Genomic DNA, 22,633 nt, shown 5'->3' on the forward strand with positions numbered 1-22,633 from the left:
CATTTTTACTCAAGACAAGTCAAGTTTGAGGCTGCTGGACAGTGTCACTTCAGACACCTCCACCTTTGATTTTATACTACCTAGAAACATAGTGTCATCTTTAAGAAAAGGATCTTTTTTTAGAATTGTGAACTGCAGATGTATAGGTTTTTAGCTGCCTGTAACTCTGAATATGCAGAATCACAAGCTTGATGCGTTTAGAAGGATGAGATTGTCATCTACTTTTTTACCCGAGGAGTCAAGTTTAGACACTGGGTTGTCTGAAGCGATTCTCCCCCTACAATCGTTGGTTTAATAGGACCTAAAAAAAACTTTAGCCGTCAAATTACAGTTTAAAATCTTATCTTTCAGAGCACATCAGGCTTGTGGTTGGGAGATACAAACAGTTTAAAAAAAATAAAAAGTTGCAAATTTGGTGGTTATCTGCAGGTCGCATTTAGAACCATGTCTTTAACTTCCTGTGTCTAGGATTCTGTAGCTCACAATGTCCTGATGTGATCCAAAAGAAGAGATTATTATCTTTCATAGGACACTGAAAGCATGTTTTTAGGTGCTATAGAACCAAAGATAGAGGAGCCTGAAGAGACTCTCCCCAGGCAACCTCAAAAGTTGACTAATCTAAAGCAAAATGTGACTCTTCTCAGCCAATTTTCACATGATTTTGGAGGAGATTTTTTTTAATAGGTATAGAGGTTTCACATAAAAAGAGGGAATTCTAGTAGTTAATTGGGGTGAAATCAAAAAAAGGAGTAAAACTACTAACTTAGCAGAGCTTATTCTTGTATTATGCGGTTATGGTGCCAGAACGACAGCTCCCTTTTATATCCCTAGTAATGATCATTTCTAGAAACAAAACCCGTTCGTCTAGGCAGGTGCCTTTCATTCCTACCGAATTGTGGCGGTCATTAACTTTCCCTATGCAGGAATTTGGAGGACAGCTGCGCCGAGCACAAAGCATCGCTGGGATTGTTCACATTATTCTTAAGGACATGAAAGGATTGCAGAAAATAGCATGCACCAAACACTGTGCAGTCTCTGTATCCGGCTGGTGTGCCGCCATCATCCTCTATGCAAATTCCCTCCATCTATTAACACAGACAATGCGGGCACAAGCCAGTCACTACAGCTCCACATCAACCTGTAGCACCTTTTCTATCTGATCCACTTGTAGGAGCTGGCTGGGGTCGCTCAGGTTGGGTCGGAAAGCTTCTGGTTCCAGGTCCGTCTTGATGCTTGTAGTTTGCTTGGCGTTCAGGTCTTCTCTTGTTGTAATCTTTAGGGGAGAGATCAAAAAAACGAGTCAATGAGACCTGCACAGAGACCATTTGCAGGGGGGGGGAGGGTGTCAGTCTGTGCATTTCAGAGTCATTGCCATGAACATCGCCGCCTCCGTGTCCACTTTAAAGCAGAACAACTGGCCAATAGGGTTTTTCCCATCTATTATAAATGGTGGGATTTGACCTCTAATACCACCATTGACAGTGCAGCGCCCACTACCGTGCAGTGCAATTCTTTTGGCTGGGAGAGAGCACCTCTCAGTAACCCTATAACAAGAAGGACACGTGCAGGATTAGGAGCAATGCTGGTTCATGTGTAATGTACTCCGAAATTCAGTACACCGGAAAAAAAACTACCATCCACACATTAGAGAGTCTCACTCCACATGCAAATAAAGTAAACTTATCACAAACCGTCCTGGTAAACACTGACCTCATGTGCCATGTGAGAAATCTACATTAACAAATCAAATGGTTATAAAAAAAACCCCCAGAGGATTAAAAAGAAATGAAAAAATATAATTCACGGTCACTACATGAACTCAGAAAGACCAAAATAGTTGGAGTGCAGATCAACTAAGTTTTTTTAAGGAAACCTACCAAAGTATCAATTATGATAAACCTGGGGCACTTACCCATAGACCCAGGCACCACGACTTTGGTCACCTTCTTATATTTGTTATACATGGCCTCCTTCCTTCAAAAACCAATTTTTTTTTAAATTATTCTAATGTCTCTGCAGCTTCACAGACTGTTATACGGTTCTCCTCATTTTAAAAGTTGATTTTAGAAGGAAGGAGGCCATGGGTAACAAATTTAAGATTACCACAGTCACAGTGTCTGGATCTGATGGTTTCCTGTAACGGAGGCCCAAAACGATGTGTTATAAATAAGAGAAGTAACCCAGTACTGCCGCCTGGTCCCTTGGCAGAGGGTAGTGTCATGATGCATCAACAAATCTGCTAGACATCATTTTTGGCCCAGCTGAGTAGGTGGAGCAGTAGAAGTTTAGCAGTTTACTGCATGTGAACAGTCTCTAACCGCCATTCCCGAGGATATAACTTATCTTTGTAAGGCAATGGATATGCACCCACAATTAAAAACCCCTTTGCGACAACTAATTGGCCGAAGACTCCTGCAACATGGGTAGCATCAGGAGCTGGAGTGGGCAAAATACACAGTTTATGTGTTCACAACTTGAGTTGTGCTCAGCAGCTTCCATAGTACTGAATAGAGCAGCAGGACACACGCATGTCCTGCCGCTCACCCAAGTCCTGAGAACTGGACTACCGTTCTTCAGATTGGGGTTATATATAGGGTAGAACTGGCAAACTTTACATCATGTTTTTTGTAATGTGTATAGTATAGGGGGGGGGGATATTAGGTAATTTACCAATACACCTAGTAATAGTTCTGCTCCACTTTCTTGATATGTAAAGTGACGGCTCCAGTCTTTTACCTCATCAGCCGGACATTCCTGACCATAAAATGGCTGCAGATGGAGGGTCATGGACAGCTGGAGTTCACCGGACCCTCGGCTATTTTACGGTCAGGAATGTCTGACTCATGAGGTAACATATCAAGAAAGCGGAGCTGAACTATTACTAGATGTATATTGGTAAATTACCTAATATCCTGCCTCATCCCTCCACACACACTAAAAAAAAACCTGAGGTAAAGTGGCCAACCCCTTTAAGCCCCCTTTCCACTGGGTGACAGCAAGGTGTACTGGTACCAGTACTTAGGCAGGCTAGTCCGACAGAGTCTCTAGTGGTGTCAAGTAGCTACTTTTTGAAGGACTGACTTAACAGATGTGGGTCTGGACGGTACTTTGCAATGGATAGGTGGCTAGAGCAGCAAGCGTATAGGTGGTTTACATTGTGAACATATCCTTTATAAAATATAGGCCTGAACTGACACTAGAAAGTATCTAAGAGCAAAACTGTTCTAGTTGCTGGTGACAACCAATCAGAGGTCAGCTTTCATTTTCCCACAGCTGTTTATAAAATGAAAGCTGATTTCTAATTGGTTGCCATGAGCAACTAAAACACTTGCTCTCAGACCCTTCTGACTAGGCCTCAGCCTTACCACATCGGGCCTATTACATCAAATAAAAACATTCAATTCATGGACATTTTGATACAACTAATAGACAAACCTTACAAAAGTGAAATAATGAACACAAAAAAATAAAATTAAAAAACGCCATGTTTGTCCGTGATGAGACCGGACACGTTGTACAAAGGACATGGTATACATGGCTGGCCATCACACGTACAACATAAAGGCAGTGCTGAGGGGGCACAACACACAAAGGACAGCGTCAGCACTGAAAGCCCCCGATGATCCGCTGCAATGAAACGCCATTAGTATGTAACAAACGCTTTCATGAGGTCCACACCAGAACAATGAAAATGTATAGGAGAAAACAAGGCGCCATATTGGATACAGGACACACATATAATATATAGGACAGGGCACACGACAGGGACAGACCAGCACACGGTGTGAGGAACAAAAAACACTGCAAAAGCAAAAAACATTCAACACAGAGAGAAGAGAGATTTGGGCTCCGTTCACACTAAGGCGAACTATCGAAACACCCAGCGTGCTTGTATGGGGTTTCTTTAAAAATGGTTATGCCAACTGATATCAGATACTAGGTATGTAATGGATAGGTAGGTAGGTAGGTAGGCAAGTGGGTCGTCTTTGCCTTAATCCCCGAGATCCATCTAGCAGAAGCAAAGTGCTTCTCACCGATTTACATATAAAATCGCTTACAAAACGAATGCCTCATAAAGGGTTTGCCAGAGTTGAGTCACTTTTAGAGGCTGCAGGGAAATGATCACTTCTGTTGTATCGATCTTAATTCTACAGCACCTAGAAACATGCTTCTGGTGTCATTTTAAAGAGACTTTTTAAAAAAATAAAGAAAAAATAACATCAGGCATGTGGTTATTTGAGCTGCAGAAGCGGAGATACAAGCATAGGGGGATATTTATTAGAAGTGCGAGCAGAACTGTTCTAATTGCTCATGGTAACCAATGAGAGCTCAGCTTTCATTCTGTATACAGTTATGGGAAAACAAAAACTGAGGTCTGATTGGTTGCCATGTGTTCTGCTCTCGGACATTTCTGATAAATCTCCCCCATAGTTTGGAAATATATCACATCTATATCTCAGGTTCTGTAGATCACAAGCCTCATGTGATTTGTAAGATAAGATTCTTACCTAATAGGACACCATGTTTCTAGATACCATAGAAGCCAGAAAACCAAAATTACTGGCATCTGAAGCAATCCCCCCACTCCTGCAATCAGTAAAAGTGACTAATCTCAGGACAAATATGACTCGTCTCTGCACTCTCACATGATTTCGGGAGGGTTTTTTTTTTTTTTTTTTTTTTTAAAGGCGAACAGGTGATATTTTGCATAATAGAGGGAATTGTTAACATTTCATCCCCTACCTGAGGGGGCTGGGAGTTTAAATGAAGTAAAATCCTGTGCATAAGCCATAAATTGTGTTGTGTGGGAAAACCCCTTTAAAAAGACTAATCCTTTGTATTTAAAATGCCATTGTCAACGCCTCTGCTCTATAATATCTCAGTTTACATTTGCATTGGTGTGAACGGAGCCTTAGAATGTTTTTTTTTTTCCCCCCAATAATTTTTTTTAACAAATGTTCTAAAATCTAAGCTATTCCGATCTGCAGAAGGGAAGGGGGGTGGAATAAGATGACATCAGCGAGGGGGGATCTGTAGACTCCTATATCTCACTACATTGTTTTTTGGAATCCTGGAAATGGGGGAGGGTGGGGGGGAGCGGTGGGATCTACTGAAGAGGGCACCTTGAGACGTCTGCAGAGAGTCCGCAGTTCTTCAGTATTTAGGGCATCGATCCTGCGGTGGTACTCAGCCACTGATACTACCTGAATATGGAGACAGGAAGAAAATAATTCTACTGATAGCACAGGGAAAGGGCACAAACACATAAGAGAAAAGAGGCAAAAAAAAGGAGCAAGGCACAAAAAAAAAATTAAAAAATGAAATACCTGGAGATGGATAACGTGTATGATTGTGTGTGACACATGACTGTGTGATAAACCATGCAAAGTAATATCAGGCGACGCCACAGGCGATACAACCACTTGACGACGGATCCAGCAGGATGTATCTATTCAGAATAGCGGATACTGCATATAGAAGGTAACCATGAAGCATAATCACCTGTATATACTACGATGTCACAACAAATGCAGAGGGGGGGTCTTTTTGAAGTTGTCTTTACAGATATACAGTATATAATAGTACTGTTTTTTTCTGCATTTGGATTAGAGGGGTTAAACATTTAAAAGCAGCTTTCTCTCAAAAACAATCCTGCACATGACCACGGTTTGTACTGTATTGTAAATCAGCAGCATCAAGAGGAATGAAGCCAAGCTGCAATACCAGAGACAACCATGGTCAGGTGGGGGAGCTGTTTAAAGGGGTAGCTTGCATTCACAGTATAAGGGATAACAAGCTGATCGGTGAGGGTCCAGCTGCTAATTTATGGAGTATGCCTACTGCCACACAGTTACATAGTATGGGCATGTCTGCAATTACAGAGCTCATCGCTCAGTTATCTCCAGCACTGTCTGCGTGAGTGCTGGAGATACCTGAGCGCTGTGCTCAGAAATATACCACAATTTCATACTGTGGAATAGAGTGACAGTAGGTATGCTCGACCTGACGCTCCACCCTTAAGTGAGATAAGCACCCCCACTTTATCTATTGCTGAGGATCTGTTGTCCGAGTGATCAGTTATTCCCATATCCTGAAGATAACAATCAATCTTTGGACAACCCCTATAAAAGGAGGAAAGCAGCCATGTTTTTTTTTTCAAACCCCAGTTAACCACTTTAATGCTGTGAAATGATCATCTTATCTGGGGTTACCCCATAGTAATAGTAAGGGCACAGATACCATAAGGGTGAACAATATGGCATATATCTGAGACCCCGAGATTGAGCAGGTGCAACGCTGGTTAGGCTGGAGAAGGAATATGCTCAAGCCATTTCCAGCACAATTATTCTACAAAGGACCTCAAAGGGGTTAACACCGTAAGGTGCTTATTGGCATAGCTGCTGTAGAAACAACAAGCTCAGTATAATATCTTACCCTGTAGTTAAACAATACCTGCAGAGGTCCTGTGACCACAGACTCTGCTCAGTCACTGGGGGCTCTGTCAGCGGGAGCCTAGCACATATCATAGGACTGCTAAGGACCTGACGTCAGGGGCTCTCACACAGTCGCACTGCTTAGGATTACTCAGAATAAGCGAATGGGTCAGTATTACGACTAAAGTAAGTGCACTTTTTTTTTTTTTTTTTTACTGCCGGTATAGGTCTTAAAATTGTTGTGTCTTGGTGCCCTTAAAGGGGTTGTACCAAGGAGAGTTATAATGGACCCCCCCCCCAGCAGCTACACGAGATTCCCCCCCACCAGTTCTTAAAACAGATGGAGGGACAGGTCGAGCATACATACTGTCCCTCTACTCAATGCTATGGGAGCGTCAGGTAGATAGGAATTGCAGAGCACAGCGCTTGCCTATCTATCGCACTCCCATTCAGTATCTATGAGCGTTAGAGCTACCCATGCACCGTGCTCAGCAATTTCCAACACTCCTATAGCATTGGATGGAGGGGCAGTAGGTATGCTCGACCTGCCCCTCCATCAATTAGTGAGAACAGGACCCTCCATTCTTTGGATTGCTGGTGGTCCCGCTCTCGTGACTGGTTCTCGCCCACACACAGTGTTTAATTCAGGACTCTTCCTGTTGATCAGATTTTTACTCCTATATTGGAGCAGGATTAATATAAAAGGCTCAGCTCCTCTGCATTTACTGCTCCCACGTAGGGAATATGACGGCACCCAACAGGTCCCTTTTGAGGGGATTGAAAGAAAATATCTGAATTGCATTTTCCACTATAAAATCTCTTTAGACCCTCCTCCAGGCACATATACACACAAGTGATAGGCCCCCCCCATCTACACCATAATTACAGATACTACAGCCCGTGCGTCATATTGTCTTACATCCCCGACACCGCAGAGAATTGGAGGAACTTGAAATGAAACGTAAATTAAACATGAAGACGTATTTCAGAAGAGAGTAACGTCAGTGACAGCAAGCAGAGATCCACGGGGCACAGATACAATGTATCCGAGAAACAGATTCCAACCGGAATGCAAAATACACAACTTGGAAACATCAAAGAATGTAAAAGTAATATTATATACATATGAATGACTGGAGAACTCCACTTCAGTTATGTGGCGTGCATGTATGTAAGGCACACTATGTGGCGTGCATGTATGTAAGGCACACTATGTGGCGTGCATGTATGTAAGGCACACTATGTGGCGTGCATGTATGTAAGGCACACTATGTGGCGTGCATGTATGTAAGGCACACTATGTGGCGTGCATGTATGTAAGGCACACTATGTGGCGTGCATGTATGTAAGGCACACTATGTGGCGTGCATGTATGTAAGGCACACTATGTGGCGTGCATGTATGTAAGGCACACTATGTGGCGTGCATGTATGTAAGGCACACTATGTGGCGTGCATGTATGTAACGCACACTATGTGGCGTGCATGTATGTAACGCACACTATGTGGCGTGCATGTATGTAAGGCACACTATGTGGCGTGCATGTATGTAACGCACACTATGTGGCGTGCATGTATGTAACGCACACTATGTGGCGTGCATGTATGTAACGCACACTATGTGGCGTGCATGTATGTAACGCACACTATGTGGCGTGCATGTATGTAACGCACACTATGTGGCGTGCATGTATGTAACGCACACTATGTGACGTGCATGTATGTAACGCACACTATGTGACGTGCAAGTATGTAACGCACACTATGTGACGTGCATGTATGTAATGCACACTATGTGACGTGCATGTATGTAATGCACACTATGTGACGTGCATGTATGTAATGCACACGCAGCCAAATGTGTCCCATATCAACATGAGAATTACCCTGTACAATCTCAGGTTTTATTGTCATGCACGATGCATCCATTAAATAGGAGATAATAATCTGCTCCGGAGCAACTTGTCTGGAGTTTGAAAAACATGTCTGCTCTCTTCCAAAAAAAACAGTGCCCCACCTCACCATGGTTTGTGGGGGTATTGCAACTCTGGAGCATGAGCTGTATAGAGATTGAGGCTGAATTGCAGTACTAGCACAAACCATGGCCAGGTGTGGCGCTGTTTTATGGAAGACAGCAGACGTTTTTTTTAACCCCCAGACAACAGAAAGAGATCCACACCAAGCCTGTACGGATGCTATAACGTTAGTGAACGCCATCCAACTGCGTCTCTTGTGTATCCGACTGCACTGGCTCCGCCCCCCTACGGTTTACCCATCAATAGTCGTGGAGTCCGTTTAGGCTGGAAAACCCCTAAAGATCAAAATCGATCACAATCAACCAGGGACACTTACTCATAGATCCATGCACTGGGACTGTGAATCATCTTATAGGTGTTATCCTTTATTCTAAAATCAACTTTTATAATTATGCTAATTGGACAAAAAGGCACTGGGGTTACCAGCGCCCCTCTGTGCTGCAGATTTACAGGCTGTTACAATACAAGCTAAACTTCCTCTGCTCCAGGTGGATTACATCAGGCAGAGGGAAGTTGGAGGGGGGAATTCTCCAGCATAGTATAATAGCCTGTGAAGCTACAGCATGGAGGGGCCCTGGTAACAACCCCCACAGCTCTTTTGGCAAATTGACATAGTTTTAAAAGTTGATTTTAGAAGGAAGGAAGCCAGTGATTTTGATGGTAGATTTCTTTTAAGGCCAAGACCGCAGCTTGAGAAGTGAATTACTGTCCCAAAATAAGAATCTGCAGTACGCCCCGAATTCTGTGTGCAAGAATCATCGCCCCTTTAATGGTTCACAGATTTCCGGCAGATCAGGGATTCTATTACAGTGTTAGTTACAGAGTTACTTACCAAGCCAATCTGGAAAAATCCCAAACCATCTTGGGATGAAAAAGTCGCCCTCCTCCAGTATACAGAACACAGGATTCAGGCACATACAGAGGTGTGACATGTCCTGAGAGTCTGCAGACAGGACAGGATGCCTCCGCCCACAGCTTCCTATTTACACTACGTGGACCATTGTTCTTCTAGTAGAAGGCCGGAGGATTGGGCAGACCCTCCAGACATAGAAATAGAGACCTGAACACTGACCGCTCCTTGGAGGGATCAGAGAGAATTAAAGCTTTCATGCACAGTCACAATTCTGCTGCTGCTCTCAGTAATGCAAGGCCCGTATACATTAAATGGATGACTGCATTGCAATACCAAGCACAACCACTAAAAGTGGTGTGGCACTAGTGAGACAGAAAGAGACCAAAGAGCTCATCTGAACACTGTGGTCTCTCCTTAAATCGTTAGTGTCACTATGGCGCAAGTATGACTGCCATTAGATCTTCCCATACACCCCAGGTGTGTTTTAGTCTATTATTATTTTATGGCCAATAATAAATATATATATTTTTTATTTTTATTTTTTTTAAACTTAGTTTTGTGCTGCTGCTCAGTTACTTCTATTGGAAACATAGCTTTTCCCTACACACTGTGACAATGCCACCACTGACTGTCTGGAGACATGCCACCACTGATAAGGACTCACAATGTTGACTATTAATCTATTTCCAGGAGGAATAACAGAGGAGAAGAGAGAAGCCGATTTAGAAGGAAAAAAAAAAACTGTATATCTAATATGAAATATAAACTTGTACTTAAGCAGACATCAAAACATGGCACTACCATCCATCTTTTCAGATAACTGGCAATATGGATACATCGGTAGTAATGAACAGCACGGTGGCTTAGTGGTTAGCATTACAGCCTTGCAGCGCTGGGGACCCGAGTTCAAGTCCCAGGGTCAACATCTGCAAAGAGTTTGTATATTCTCTCCGTGTTTGTGTGCGTTTCCTCCGGGTCCTCCGGTTTCCTCCCACACTTCAAAAACATACTGGTAGGTGATTAGATTGTGAGAACCATTGGGGACATGGACCGATTACTTAAAGCTCTGTGCAGCATCTGTGTGTAAATATATATAATTATTTAGGTAGTTGAAATAGATAGATGGAGAGATTTATCGCTGATTCTTCACCAGTTTTCTGGAATGAAGAGAGGCGTAGAAGCGATTCTTACAGCGACTACGCACCCTCCACGCCACGTAGAAGAGGTGTAGAGGGGCGGATTGGTGACGCAGGGTGTTCCTGTCCCGTGCCTGCGTCACTTTTTACGCAAAGCTATGGACAGTCGGACCTGGCCTAGTTTAGCCCAGGGGCCGGGGGAGCGGTGGCGTATGATAAATCTCCCCCATAGACATTGATGATTGGTTATAAATGGACAGTAAGTGAAAGGGCTTCAGTTATGTTGAGCCAATTTCAGTTTCTTTATAATCCATAGAGGATCCAAAGACAAATAACACAGATGCTGACAGTAGTGTGAACACAGACCAAGGCGCGATATCCTACAGTTATAGCAGCTTCTTCTCATACAGAGGCCTCACACTTTTGCATTTACCTGACCTGAGCCCCGGCCATAGGGAAACTATTGCACCGACTTCCTTATGTGTCAGGGGTAAAGGAAACCGTATGTAGGACTGTAAAGTATGTGACCCAGGGAGGAAACGGAGCGAACACTCCCCTCCCCCACAGCCTATAGCAGGGGTCAGCAACCTCCAGCACTGCAGTTGGAGACATACTACAACTCCCAATATTTCACACAGAAGTTACTGGAGCATGAGGAGAGTTGTAGTTACCCAACTGCTAAAGGTAGCTGACCCCTGACCTGTAGGGTTTGCATTCCCAAACTTTGTGCAGATCTGCTTTAGGAGATTCTGCTGTAGCAGTAAGGAAAGTAAAGGCCCCCCCATAGTCCTCCATGTAACTGATGTAAAGCTTAATTACTTTTGCTGTTCCGCTCCTTTATTGAAACAAATGGAAAGAACAACGTAGAAGCAAACAAAGGCTCGGCGTCCTTAACCCTTGTAGGAATAAGCAGATATAGAATTTAACATCTGTGTGCCACTTTAGATTTTCTGGACAATCCCTTTAAGGCTGGGATTCACAGGGTGTACTTATAGAGGATTACACGCAATGTAATCGTGAACAGTAAAGAACAAAAACTGCTTAAAATCGAACTCGAATTGCTGAACTGAACCAAAGCATGTCCACTCAGTTCTGCGGTACGAGGTCCGGTTGGGAGCAGCTGTCTCAGAACCCACCGACGGACAGTGAGCTTGTAAAAAGACCACAGCTTTTGGGTCTTCACGATTTACCAAACACATCGCTATATATTCTATAGTGGCCGTGCCTTGTATTACAGCTCAGCCCCATTCACTGGAGATGCAAGCAGGAGATGAATGACCAGGGGTAACGTCACACACCTGCAAAACAGAAGACGCCCCCCACCGGAGGGGTGCCAGGGGACATTATATAATAGATCAATATCTTAAATTCCAGAATATCCCCATTAATGAAAATCAAAACACAATAAGGATGAGACCCAATCGGAAATCAGCTCAGGGATGGATCAGCAAGTACGATGGAAAATTTTAGATCACTGAAGAAGCAGCAAGACCTGCGCATGTGCGCTCGGGAATAGCTCCTCCTTGCTGCACTTCAATTGGGTTTCTAAGAACTTTTACTCAGGCAGCGTTCACACGTTGCGTTTGCAAACATTCCTAGGATCTGGGTATAAATTCCAAGATACAATTAAATCAAGTAATACAACTCCGCGTTCACATTATGCTTAGGAACACAAAGTAAAGCGCATCGGGAGGAGATGGATTTAGGCTTAAACACTTGCTAATGGGAAACGCACATCTAAACCGGAGTAGCTGCTTCCCGCTGCCCTTGAATAGGGCTTGTAAACGTAATTCAAACGCTGTGTATGAACATAACCCAAGGGTAGAGTAGAAGGACCATGTATTCTCCTCCTGCCGGTATGGCATGATGTTGCGCAGGACAATATGGTTCACGTGGTAAATGTCCATGTCACTTGGCCTGACGGTGCAAGTATTTGGGTCTTATGACCCTCTTTTAAACGGTTCCCCGAATTTTCCAAAACTCCTTCTATGCCCCCGTATATTAACAACCTGCACCTATAATCCATAATCTCCATGCAGCCGCTCACCCTGCAGCCAGGGTAGAGGTCGGACTCACTTTCATCCACAAAATTACAAGAAAAAATACATATGCACGACATCCCCTGACCTGCCTGGACAGTGCATCTCGCAACGTAAACGCAGCAGAAACTTTAGCGCTGGCAGCTGCTGATCGCCTGCACATTACCAGTGAGTACTTGTGATTCGCCGCCTGGTGCTTCCTTGACTTCTTGCCATACCAGAAGCGAGACATTTCCCTTTGGGCGATTGAATGTTAATAATTGACATCAGAGCTGCGGCCACACACGCTCCTGCGCCTCCATGGGTTCCCGGGATATACACACACACACAGGGCTCTGCTGTGACACAGTAACCTGCCAGCTGGGTGCATGTGACTGACAGCCCCCGCAGCCAGTAAGAAAGTGGCTCCCCAGGAGAGGCTCCACCTCTAATCACAGCTTGGTTGGCCTGCAGATGACTCAGTAGAAAAGAGAGAGAGTGATATTTAAAGGGCCGGCGCTGCGCTGCAAGCCGAGACCTGCGGCTCCATCCCTGATCACAAGTCAGATAGGATACAGCTGCAGTCACGCGCAGTCTGAGCATCCCGAAAATATGGAGGGTGCGTCCACACGTGCAGGTTTTTCAGATGCAGTTTTTGATGTCCTAACCTCAGCAGCTCTCACCCATTATCATCTCCACCTGCTTTTGGCTCCAAAAACTGCATCTGAAAACCTTCCTAGAGAGTGGGGGGGAAAAACCAAAACATTCAAACAAGCCAAACACACGCATTGTAAGGGCGCATTCACACGATGCGTTGAGTCGCGTTTTTGACGCTTTCCGCTGGCTTCAGCCTTGATCACATGTTAAGGTTACATTGTGTTTTAGAAAGTGGAAACGCAATGTAACCTAAGCATGTAATCAAGGCTGAAGCCAGTGGAATGAGTAAAAAAAACGCAACGCACAACACGACGCAATGCATCGTGTGAATGCACCCTTAGGCCGGCGCCACACATGGCGCTTTTGTCTGCGCTTGCAAACGCAAACAAAGTCGCGCCCACCGGCAAGCGCAGACAAAAGCGCCACGTGTGGCACCGGCCTTAGACTGCGGTCACACGTGGCGTTTTGAGCACGTTTTTGGCCCGTTTCTAAGGGTGATGCCACACATGCTAAAAAACGCATCAGTTTTTTAAAAACGCATCCGTTTTTGGCAGTTTTTTATTGCGCAAATCCGGGAAACCTGTCAAAAACGGATGAGTTTTCAAGAAACGGACTGCTTAAAAACGGGCCAAAAACACGTTCAAAACGCCACGTGTGCCATCATTGTGCGCTAAGAAATGCAAGGCAAACCCTCCGATCCCATATGCGTTTCCACACAAACACATGTGATCGGTAATGAGCACCTACTATTTTGCAATGCAAACACTATGTGTGAACGCAGCCTAGGGGTGCGTTCACAAGTTGCGTTTTCATTGCATTTGAAACGCATTACAACAGCGTTTACAATGAGTTTTGTAAATGGAAACGTTAACGGTAATGTAATTAGGCGAATCACCTCATCTCAGCTGTTGCAATGGTTTAAAATGAAATGAAAATGCAACGTGTGAACGTGCCTTCAGGACGTGGTCACATGCTGCGTTTTAGTTGCATTTTCATCCGCATTACAACAGCTGGTGATTTGCTTAATTACATTACTGTTAACATTTGTGTTAACACAATCTCGACAACAATGTAATTAGGCATTGTAGTCCACTATACAGAGGACAGACAGGCAGGACCAAACTACTCCTCCTCGTACGTCTATCACAGTGATGAAGTAGATAATTCACAAGCACTTGCACTAAATCAGATTACACGGTCATCTCGCAGGAGGACGGACGCCCCCTGAACACTACAACGCCCGCTTTGTCTAGTGAAGAAAGACGCGTTTATTTCCAACATAAGAATCTGAAAATCTAATTCTAACTTGAGAAAACTCTGATAGTGAAAGGACAAACAGGTTTAAAGTGAATTGGTCACCATGAAAATCTGCTTGTTATAAAGCAGGGAGAGTAATGGGGGAGGTACGGTCAGTGATTGATAGCCCCCAATGGGGAACAGCGTCTACAGAAATGGCCATCAATCACCGATATGACCACCCTTGTGACTAAGGATGAGGACACGAGACGGGCCCCTCCCCAGATGTGCATGAATTACGTTTCCAAACCCGCCATGTGAACACGGCCTAAGCGACCACACCAAGCCCCTCCCTGTTGAGCTTGAACAGCGTTTGAAAACTCATGTGTGAACACGGCCTAATCGTCTCACTAAGGGTGATGGCACACGTGGCGTTTTGAACGCTTTTTTGGCCCATTTTTAAGCAGTCTACCAAAAAAACGCATGTGTTAAAAAATTCATGCGTTTTTTGCCGGACTGCTTAAAAACGGGCCAAAAACGCATTCAAAGCGGCACATGTGCAACCACCCTAAGGCCGCGGTCACACGCCGCTAGGCGTCAGTTCATAACGAGACGCTAGCGCACAGGGGGAGGTTCTCGGCCCGAACACACACGCATTTCCAGGGAAACTCATGCGATTGTTAAGCCGATTTCCAGAGAAACGCATGTGCGTTTGGGCCGAGGACCTCCCCATGTGCGCTAGCATCGCGCTATGAATGGACGCCTAGCGGTACGTGTGACCGCGGCCTCAATAGTTTCTCCCCAAATAGTTTGCACTTGTCAGCAGTAGGTTGCCCTGTTCCCACGATGCAATGTGCTGCAGGCAATCTAGCATTTTGTTTGCGCAAGAGAGGTCATAACCAAAAGACAAACATTTGCACGCGTGTCAGGTGGCTGTTTGAAGCAGTGTTCACCTGTGGCCTTTACATTGGGTTTTAAAATGCAATACAACAGCGGTGGAAAGGAGATTTGCCCAGTTGCATTATGTTAACATTGTGTTTTGTAAACGCTAATGTATTGTGACTAACTGAATGTTAACACACAGCGCTGTTAAATTGCGTTTCAGAACACAATGTAAGTGACCAAACTCTCAATGTGAGAATGCAGAGCAAGGGTAGTTTCACGCTAGCATGGTCGGTGTGCATTTTTCGTTTTTTACGGACTGACCACAGCGTCGTGGAAGCTGTAAATTGGTGCCGCTGTTTAGTGAGGGCACGCGACAGCACCGAACTATGGTCGGTCCATGAAACAGGATACTACATGGTCTGTGGTTCAAGGGCAGACTGAGATACTGTGAAAGTGCCGTAGCGTAGCACGATGGCATCACTCTCCATAGTGATATATGGCGCACAGTGCCGTATTCCGGGGGAAAGATGGGACATGTCCGCATGTGTGCTGCATGGCACCGCTCAAGTATGGCACCGTGCGCCCTGAGCCGTCTATGTGGGGCATATATAAGGCGTATATACGTGCCCCATAGGTTTGTGTGAATATAGCCCAAGTCTGCACTCACATGCTGCATTTCAGGAGTGCTTTGATACGCAATTCAGTGGCAATTGGGAGGAGCTTAGCCGATCCTATACGTATTTACACTTGCGGTCTGGAACAAGAACCAAAATGTTTTGCATTGTTTACCATCAAAATATCTGAAGCTAGTTCCCAATTGCAAGCGTTTAGGTCAAAATGCATGTATCGCGAGAAGCTCCTCCTTGCCGTACTTGAATTCAAGCGCAACACGTTAACAAAGTCTAAGGGTGGTGACACACATGCCGTTTTTAGGCCATTTTTTGGGCTGTTTTTAGTTAGAGCGTTTTCAGATCGTAAAAAACGCATGAGATAAAAAAAACTTTTTGACCAGTTTGAATTAAGATAATTGCTCAAACCTGTCAAAAACGCATGCGTTTTTTTAAGATATGAAAACTAAAAACGGGTGTCACCACCCTAAGAGAGTGGTTTCTAAACCAATTGATCCTTTGGCCGCAGCATTTGTGTTGGGTTTTGAAACGCATCCGGCGGAGAGGGAGTGGATTGCTCAATCGCAGGAGCGCGTCTACTGAAATCCGTGCAATCGTGGACAAGCCGCATCCAATACGTGGAGCTTGTTCCGAATCACAAGCAATTGTGCCAATCCCTCCTTCGCAGCTTTGTTTTGTGCGTGAACGCAATTTTTCAATCTAGTCCACCACATTCTTATGGACCGTACATAGGTGGTTTATCCAATACGGGGCGTGAGAGAAGCCACCGATCAAAGGTGCGGAGTCAAAGTCCAGGAGTATCAGCGCCGCTCTGTTTCTCACACACACACACCTCTCTGCTTTACATAACACTGAGTAAACACAACTATACGGCCTGCAGCATGTTCTCCCATACAAATCCCTTATACATACTACATTTGCATGGTTTTACACCCACACAAGTTCTCTCCAGGTTATATGACAAACACACATACACAAGACGGAGATTACTCATCGAGCGGCCGGCGATTTTCCAAAAATTTGGAACAATACATTTTAGACATGAGACACATGTGACTATGAGTTGTGGTCAATGTAGCTAAAAATAAAAATGTGCAAGACGACACAGAATAAGGGGTCATATATATGTAAATAAATTGTTACCGCTGGCCGCCAGATAAAGATTTCAGGCTTCAATTACCTAAATTTAGCAAAAATTTTTTGGCCAGCGATGCCAGGGTCTTATATATGACCTCTGCGGTGTATGGTGCAGTCACTAAGCAGCAGTAGGGGGGGTAAAAGGTCTGTACAGAGGTCACCTACCTCCCATAATCTTGTGGTGGAGTCATTGGCGGACCCCTCCGAGCTCTCCGGATCCTCGTTTCGTTTCACTACCACAAACCCCGGCTCTCTCGAGGACTCTCCGATTTCTTCGGCATAGATAGAAGGGCTCCACTGAATGAAAAAGGAGTAAAGGTGGTCTGTCCTGAGAGGAACAAAATACAGAGAAAGATTAAGGGACGAGAAGTATTTCCAGAAGATTATGAACTTTTTTGATTCTCTGGTTAACAAACATTTGATATATATACTGTATACACACACAATCCAGTGCTGCACTCACAAATCTGCAGGGTGCAAGTGGAAACAGTCAACAAGCTTGTAAGCAGACACGGCCCACTTTTAGGGAGCTCCATTAATTTAGTTTTCCTGTACACGAGTCAAGTATCAGTTTAGGAATATTGTTTTGGAGCCGTGGATGCAGCTCTGGATTAAAAACCATTCTAGGGGGTCAAATCACATCTGCGTTCAGAGTCCTGTCCAGCCGTTACTGTAATGGGCGACGTTTCTTTTCACTATTTCACTGATTTTAGTGGACTTGTAAAATCGGATAATAACGGACACCATTACATCTTCCGTTAATTGAGTGAATGGCTGGACATGACCTGCTGTGTTATAAGTAACGGTAGGCTAATGGAAGATTCCTTTACATCCCATTTGCAAAGAAAATCTCCCATCAGAATCCCTCATGATAATCCAGGGACATTACTCATAGATCCAGGCACCGGGGCTGTAGTAATCTTTTTAGATGTGTTATCCATGGTCTCCTTCCAAATAAACTTTTAAAATTAACAGAAACAGAAGCCTGAACGCAGATGTGTACTGGCCCTAACATATGAAGAGTACAATGAGAAGTCAACAGGGGGGAGTGGGGGATTTTTTTTGGTGCATAATAGCTGTGGTAAGGTCGTATTGGCCGTTCTTTTTATGTGGCTTTCGATGACCTTCTCCACTTTTCAATTCTTCCTATGGACGTCTGGTGGATATTTTGAGGCAATGCAGATCCACAAGTCAGATGAAGGCCCCATGCACATGAAGGTAATGCGCCATTTGCGTCCGGAAATCTGTTCCCTTTGATGACTGTGGTGCCCGGTCAAGGTGCGGCAAGCACACGTCTCATCGTACTGTGACCGTGCACGGAAATATATAGGACATGCACCAATATTTTGCCGCTCTATGGCGCCGGCCGCTCGCTTCTCTATGGGGAGAGGAGGGTTGAGCACACGTTTGCCTGCCTGAGGCCTTAGGCTGGTTTCACATTTAATTTTTGACATTATAAGGACACTTTGGGCAGATTCCTGAGGTGTCCTTACAACGTATGGCACAGACTTATCCTGCTGCACGCTTATACAGTGGGATACGTCACTTGGGACACCCCACGTAAATGCGGAGAGAGGAGTGCACATCAGCAGCAGCCAATCGGCGGGGATGAACAGGGAGTTTCCCTAGTGATGTCACTGTCCTAATATGGACAGTGACATCACCGGTGACCTCCGCCGTATGCACTCAGCAGAAGCTGGGAGGACGCTGGATCTCCATAGGCTGCTATTGCCTCTGGGGGCGTAGTTGTGTATGAGCAAGAAGTCTGAGCAACTTGGTCCGGGAACCTGGTATCACTGGACTGAACTCCGCATGCCAGTAGTCAGGTGTTTGTGATTTGGGAATATGCTCCCAGCACTTAGAGCAAGTTTCTTGGACCGACTAATTGATCACGGACCAGTCTCTACCGCTTCTTGTGTAAGAGGTCCGATGTCCCTGTCCCGGCCCACTCCAGGTCTATACAGGAAATAGGTGGCGTAGAGGCATAAAAAAAAGTCACAATTCCTGGTCGTGTACATGATGTATATGCCACAGTACAACAGATCGATCTGAATTCTTGTTCAGTAAGAGCCCGTCTCGTGGGTTTTCTGTCCGTCATTGTCTGGCAGAAGCCAACAAAAACCCAAACAAGAACCCGATCACTTATTTGTGGACTCCTAAACATTTCAGGGAGATGCTTTCCATTAGTACAAGGTTGAACAAAAATAATATAACAAATACAACCACAAAACCAGATGATTTTGTCCCATTAGTATCCCTGGAAACCGTAAGCCGTATAGAGAATTTCCATTTGTGATGGGGTCACGGTGACATTTCTAGCGATGGAGGACGCGGTATAGAGCATGGAGGAGGAGAACACAGGAGAACATTGTGTGCAGGCATCATACAAGGACTGAGGCCTCTCTGCAGCCAGGTGCCAGCAATGCAGCCAGGTGACATTCCACACAACCGCCTGATGGGGGCCTCGTCCTGAACCTGATGCCATTCATCATATAGAATGAGGTTATTTTATTTATTTATTTTTTTTTAAACCCATTCTTAATCTTTAAAAAAAAAAAAAAAAAAAAGAAAAAAAATTCTCACCCTCCTCCAAACCCTTTGAAAAGTCAGAACCCCCCCCCCTTAAGTTTCATTAGTTTTCAAGGATTTGTACCCTAGATTGCAACTATTCTGCACACAATGGGGCTTATTTAGCAAGGGTCTCGCGGATCGCACTTTCGTCGGCTTTCAGAAATTTTCTGGATTTGCGTTGATGTGACAGGAATTTAGAAGGGGATTGTGTCGCACCTGACTGGATTTTGCCGCAATCGCGCTGACTTTCATTTGACAGAAATAGGGGGATCTGATGGATACGGACTAGGGATTTAACTTCAAAATTGTGTCGCAAGACAATGCACTTACATGCACCAGGAAGAAGAAGGTGAACTCCAGCGGACCTGAGCGGGGAAGTGACACATGCAGGAAATCGGGCACATGATCTTTGTGAATTGCGGCAGAGGGCATTATCGTCGAACAATAAACAGCGGGGATCGCGACAGGTGTGGGCAAGTAAATGTGCCCAATAAGTATTATGCATGTTCTTCCATATGGGTTTGTATTTTGCTGCGCAGGACAGTAGCACTAAAGTGAATGTTATTTGGAAGATGCAATGTATACAAGAGTCAAAATCCATCCTGATAAACCAGGGACATTACTCATAGATCCAGGCACCGGGACTGTGGGAATCTTCTTATATTTCTTATCCATGGTCTCCTTCCTTCTAGAATCAACTTTAAAAATTATGACAAATGAGTCAGAAAGGTTCCTGGGGGCGTTACCAGAGCACTTCCCTGCTGCAGATTCACAGGCTGTTACACTGCGCAGGGGCAATTTCCACTCCCACCGTGTGAGATTACAGCAGGTAGAAAGGAGGAAGAAATGCTCAGCAAGCAGGGGGAAGGGATTGGGGCAGTGTTATGTGCAATTACCCATGAAGCTCCAGCATGGGGGGGGCTCTGGTGACACCCCCAGTGCCCTTCAGGCTCATTAGCATGATTTTTAAAGTTGATTTTAGAAGGAAAGAGGCCATGGATAACAAATATAAGAAAATTACCACAGTCACAGCCTGGATCTATGAGTTGCGTTTATCAGGATGGATTTTGCTGGTCACAGTCTTCGCATAGTGGATGATGGGATTTATACACATATCTTATCTGCAAAATATATCCATTGTAGAAATTTTGAATCCATGCATCAATTATTGCTGCAGATTTCAGATGGATTTCAATGTACCGTAGCACCTGCAGGGCTGACTTCTTTTCCAGTACATTATAAAGTGACATTCACATCCCCAGGTGCATACGTAACGCGGCTCCATACCTTTCATGGGGCACAGCGAACCAGTACTCCAGCTTGTCCCTCTGTGCGTACTGCTGCATGGATGCGCTGGCCTGGGACACAAAGGTTTTCCTCATCGGCTTCCCGACTCTTAGACACAGATACCTGTGAGATCTGTGCCTCCGCTTTTCTTTGGCAATGGCAGAATATACACCTGTAAAAAAACACATCATCAAAAAAAAATAACATACAGTCTGTTCCATAGATAGTAACAAAAATACACATTACAGAAGACAAGAAAGCTGGAAACCTCATCCAATACGGGGTGTACAGAGCAGGCCACCATTGTGTGGAAGGCCAAGTTCACACCTGTATCAGGAGTTTCATCGCATCCGCTGTTTTTTCGTTCATTTTCATTTCCCCGTAGACTTTAATGTGGTGCCCGAAATTTACAGACTGAACACTGTGTCGGGGATGGGACACCCAGCACTGAACTGTAATCATGTCCTCACTTTTTGGACTCCTTGCATCATTTATTACTATAATTCTAGAAGTCCCGATCCAGACACTCTAGTGCAGTGGTGGCGAACCTATGGCATGGGTGCCAGAGGTGGCACTCAGAGCCCTCTTTATGGGCACCCTTGCCATCACCCGAGGGTAGAGTTTGCCATACAGGACTCAAGGCCTCTTGCAGTCTCAGGCAGCCCAGGACCCTAGAAGGAAGCAACAATGATGATCCAAACCGCTTCTCCTTCTTTCTACTGTATTGGTGTCCTCAGGTGCCTATGCAATTAAACATGTGACAGAGCAGGGAGTAATAAGTTACTGCTTAAATTGTTGCATTGGCACTTTGCGAAAAATATGTGGGTTTTAGTTGTAGTTTGGGCACTCGGTGTCTAAAAGGTTTGCCATCACTGCTCTAGTGGGTCAACGAAATCCAGGATTCACAGACCAAGCACAGTTGTGAGCCTGCAGGTTAGGCTGGGTTCACGTTACGTTTAGGGGGATTCTGACATGTCCTTACAACCTATGGGACAGATATATCTGTGAGGGTTGAGGAGCGCACTATAGCAGGAACAGGAGATTGGCCTCTGGGTCCTCCCTCTGGCTGAGCGGTGTATACGCTTGGAGAGGCCGTGGGGAGGAATGCAATACACTGCATCCGCTCCCCTTCTATGGCCTCTACATAACTTATACATCGCTTGGCCGGAGGCTGCAGGATGGAAAGACGTAGTATCCTGACTTTTTCAGCGGATCAGATGTATAGTGGTCAGACGGAGCGAAAACCGGATGTGAACAAAAATTAGTTTTTTACATTTGATGCCAGAAAGTTTCCCCCTTCTCACCCCTTCCTTTACTGTCTATAAGGAAGCTTATGGATAGGTAGAGATGTGTCTGATGTAGACGGCTGTATCTGTCTTATATCAATAGAGACAAGCAGCAGCTTTACCATCTACTGAAGGGACTTCCTGGATTTTGCTTTGGAAACTCCCAATGACTTTCTACCTGCATCATAACCGGTGACATCCCTAGAGAGAGGCCGACGGACATGTTTCATCATGTTCACATATGATGTTACAGGAGGTGAAGGGAAACATAGTAAAAGGTTATATGTGCAAGAGGAAGCATCTGACTACAGAAAATAAGCTGAATGCAGGAAAAGATCAGGATGAAGTAAACGGGAAATCAATCTTGTCCCTGCTTTCTGTGTACCGCGGCCCAATAGACAGATTTTACTGTGGATGGGAGTCCAAGCATCATAGTGATATATGATACAAGAAGTCCCTGCTGAACAAC

The 22,633-nt window shown here is 44.8% G+C and overlaps 1 protein-coding gene across 6 annotated transcripts in view; it reads right to left on the reverse strand.

Moving 5' to 3' along the window:
- OXR1 (oxidation resistance 1) overlaps positions 1-22,633 on the reverse strand; it is a 305,238-nt gene that overhangs the window by 12,587 nt on the left and 270,018 nt on the right. For 2 of the 6 annotated variants that reach the window (XM_072151332.1, XM_072151336.1), the window contains 4 exons: positions 20,879-21,050; positions 17,182-17,348; positions 5,124-5,200; positions 1,148-1,273 (listed from right to left, as the gene is read on the reverse strand). In XM_072151332.1, coding sequence (XP_072007433.1) covers positions 1,148-1,273; positions 5,124-5,200; positions 17,182-17,348; positions 20,879-21,050 — 542 coding nt within the window. Of the gene's footprint in view, positions 1-1,147; positions 1,274-5,123; positions 5,205-12,663; positions 12,894-17,181; positions 17,349-20,878; positions 21,051-22,633 lie in introns of those variants that run through there. The other 4 variants (XM_072151333.1, XM_072151337.1, XM_072151334.1 and 1 more) reach the window with 3 other exon arrangements.

This window comes from Engystomops pustulosus, chromosome 5, assembly GCF_040894005.1.
Source record: "Engystomops pustulosus chromosome 5, aEngPut4.maternal, whole genome shotgun sequence".
Classification (NCBI taxonomy): domain Eukaryota; kingdom Metazoa; phylum Chordata; class Amphibia; order Anura; family Leptodactylidae; genus Engystomops; species Engystomops pustulosus.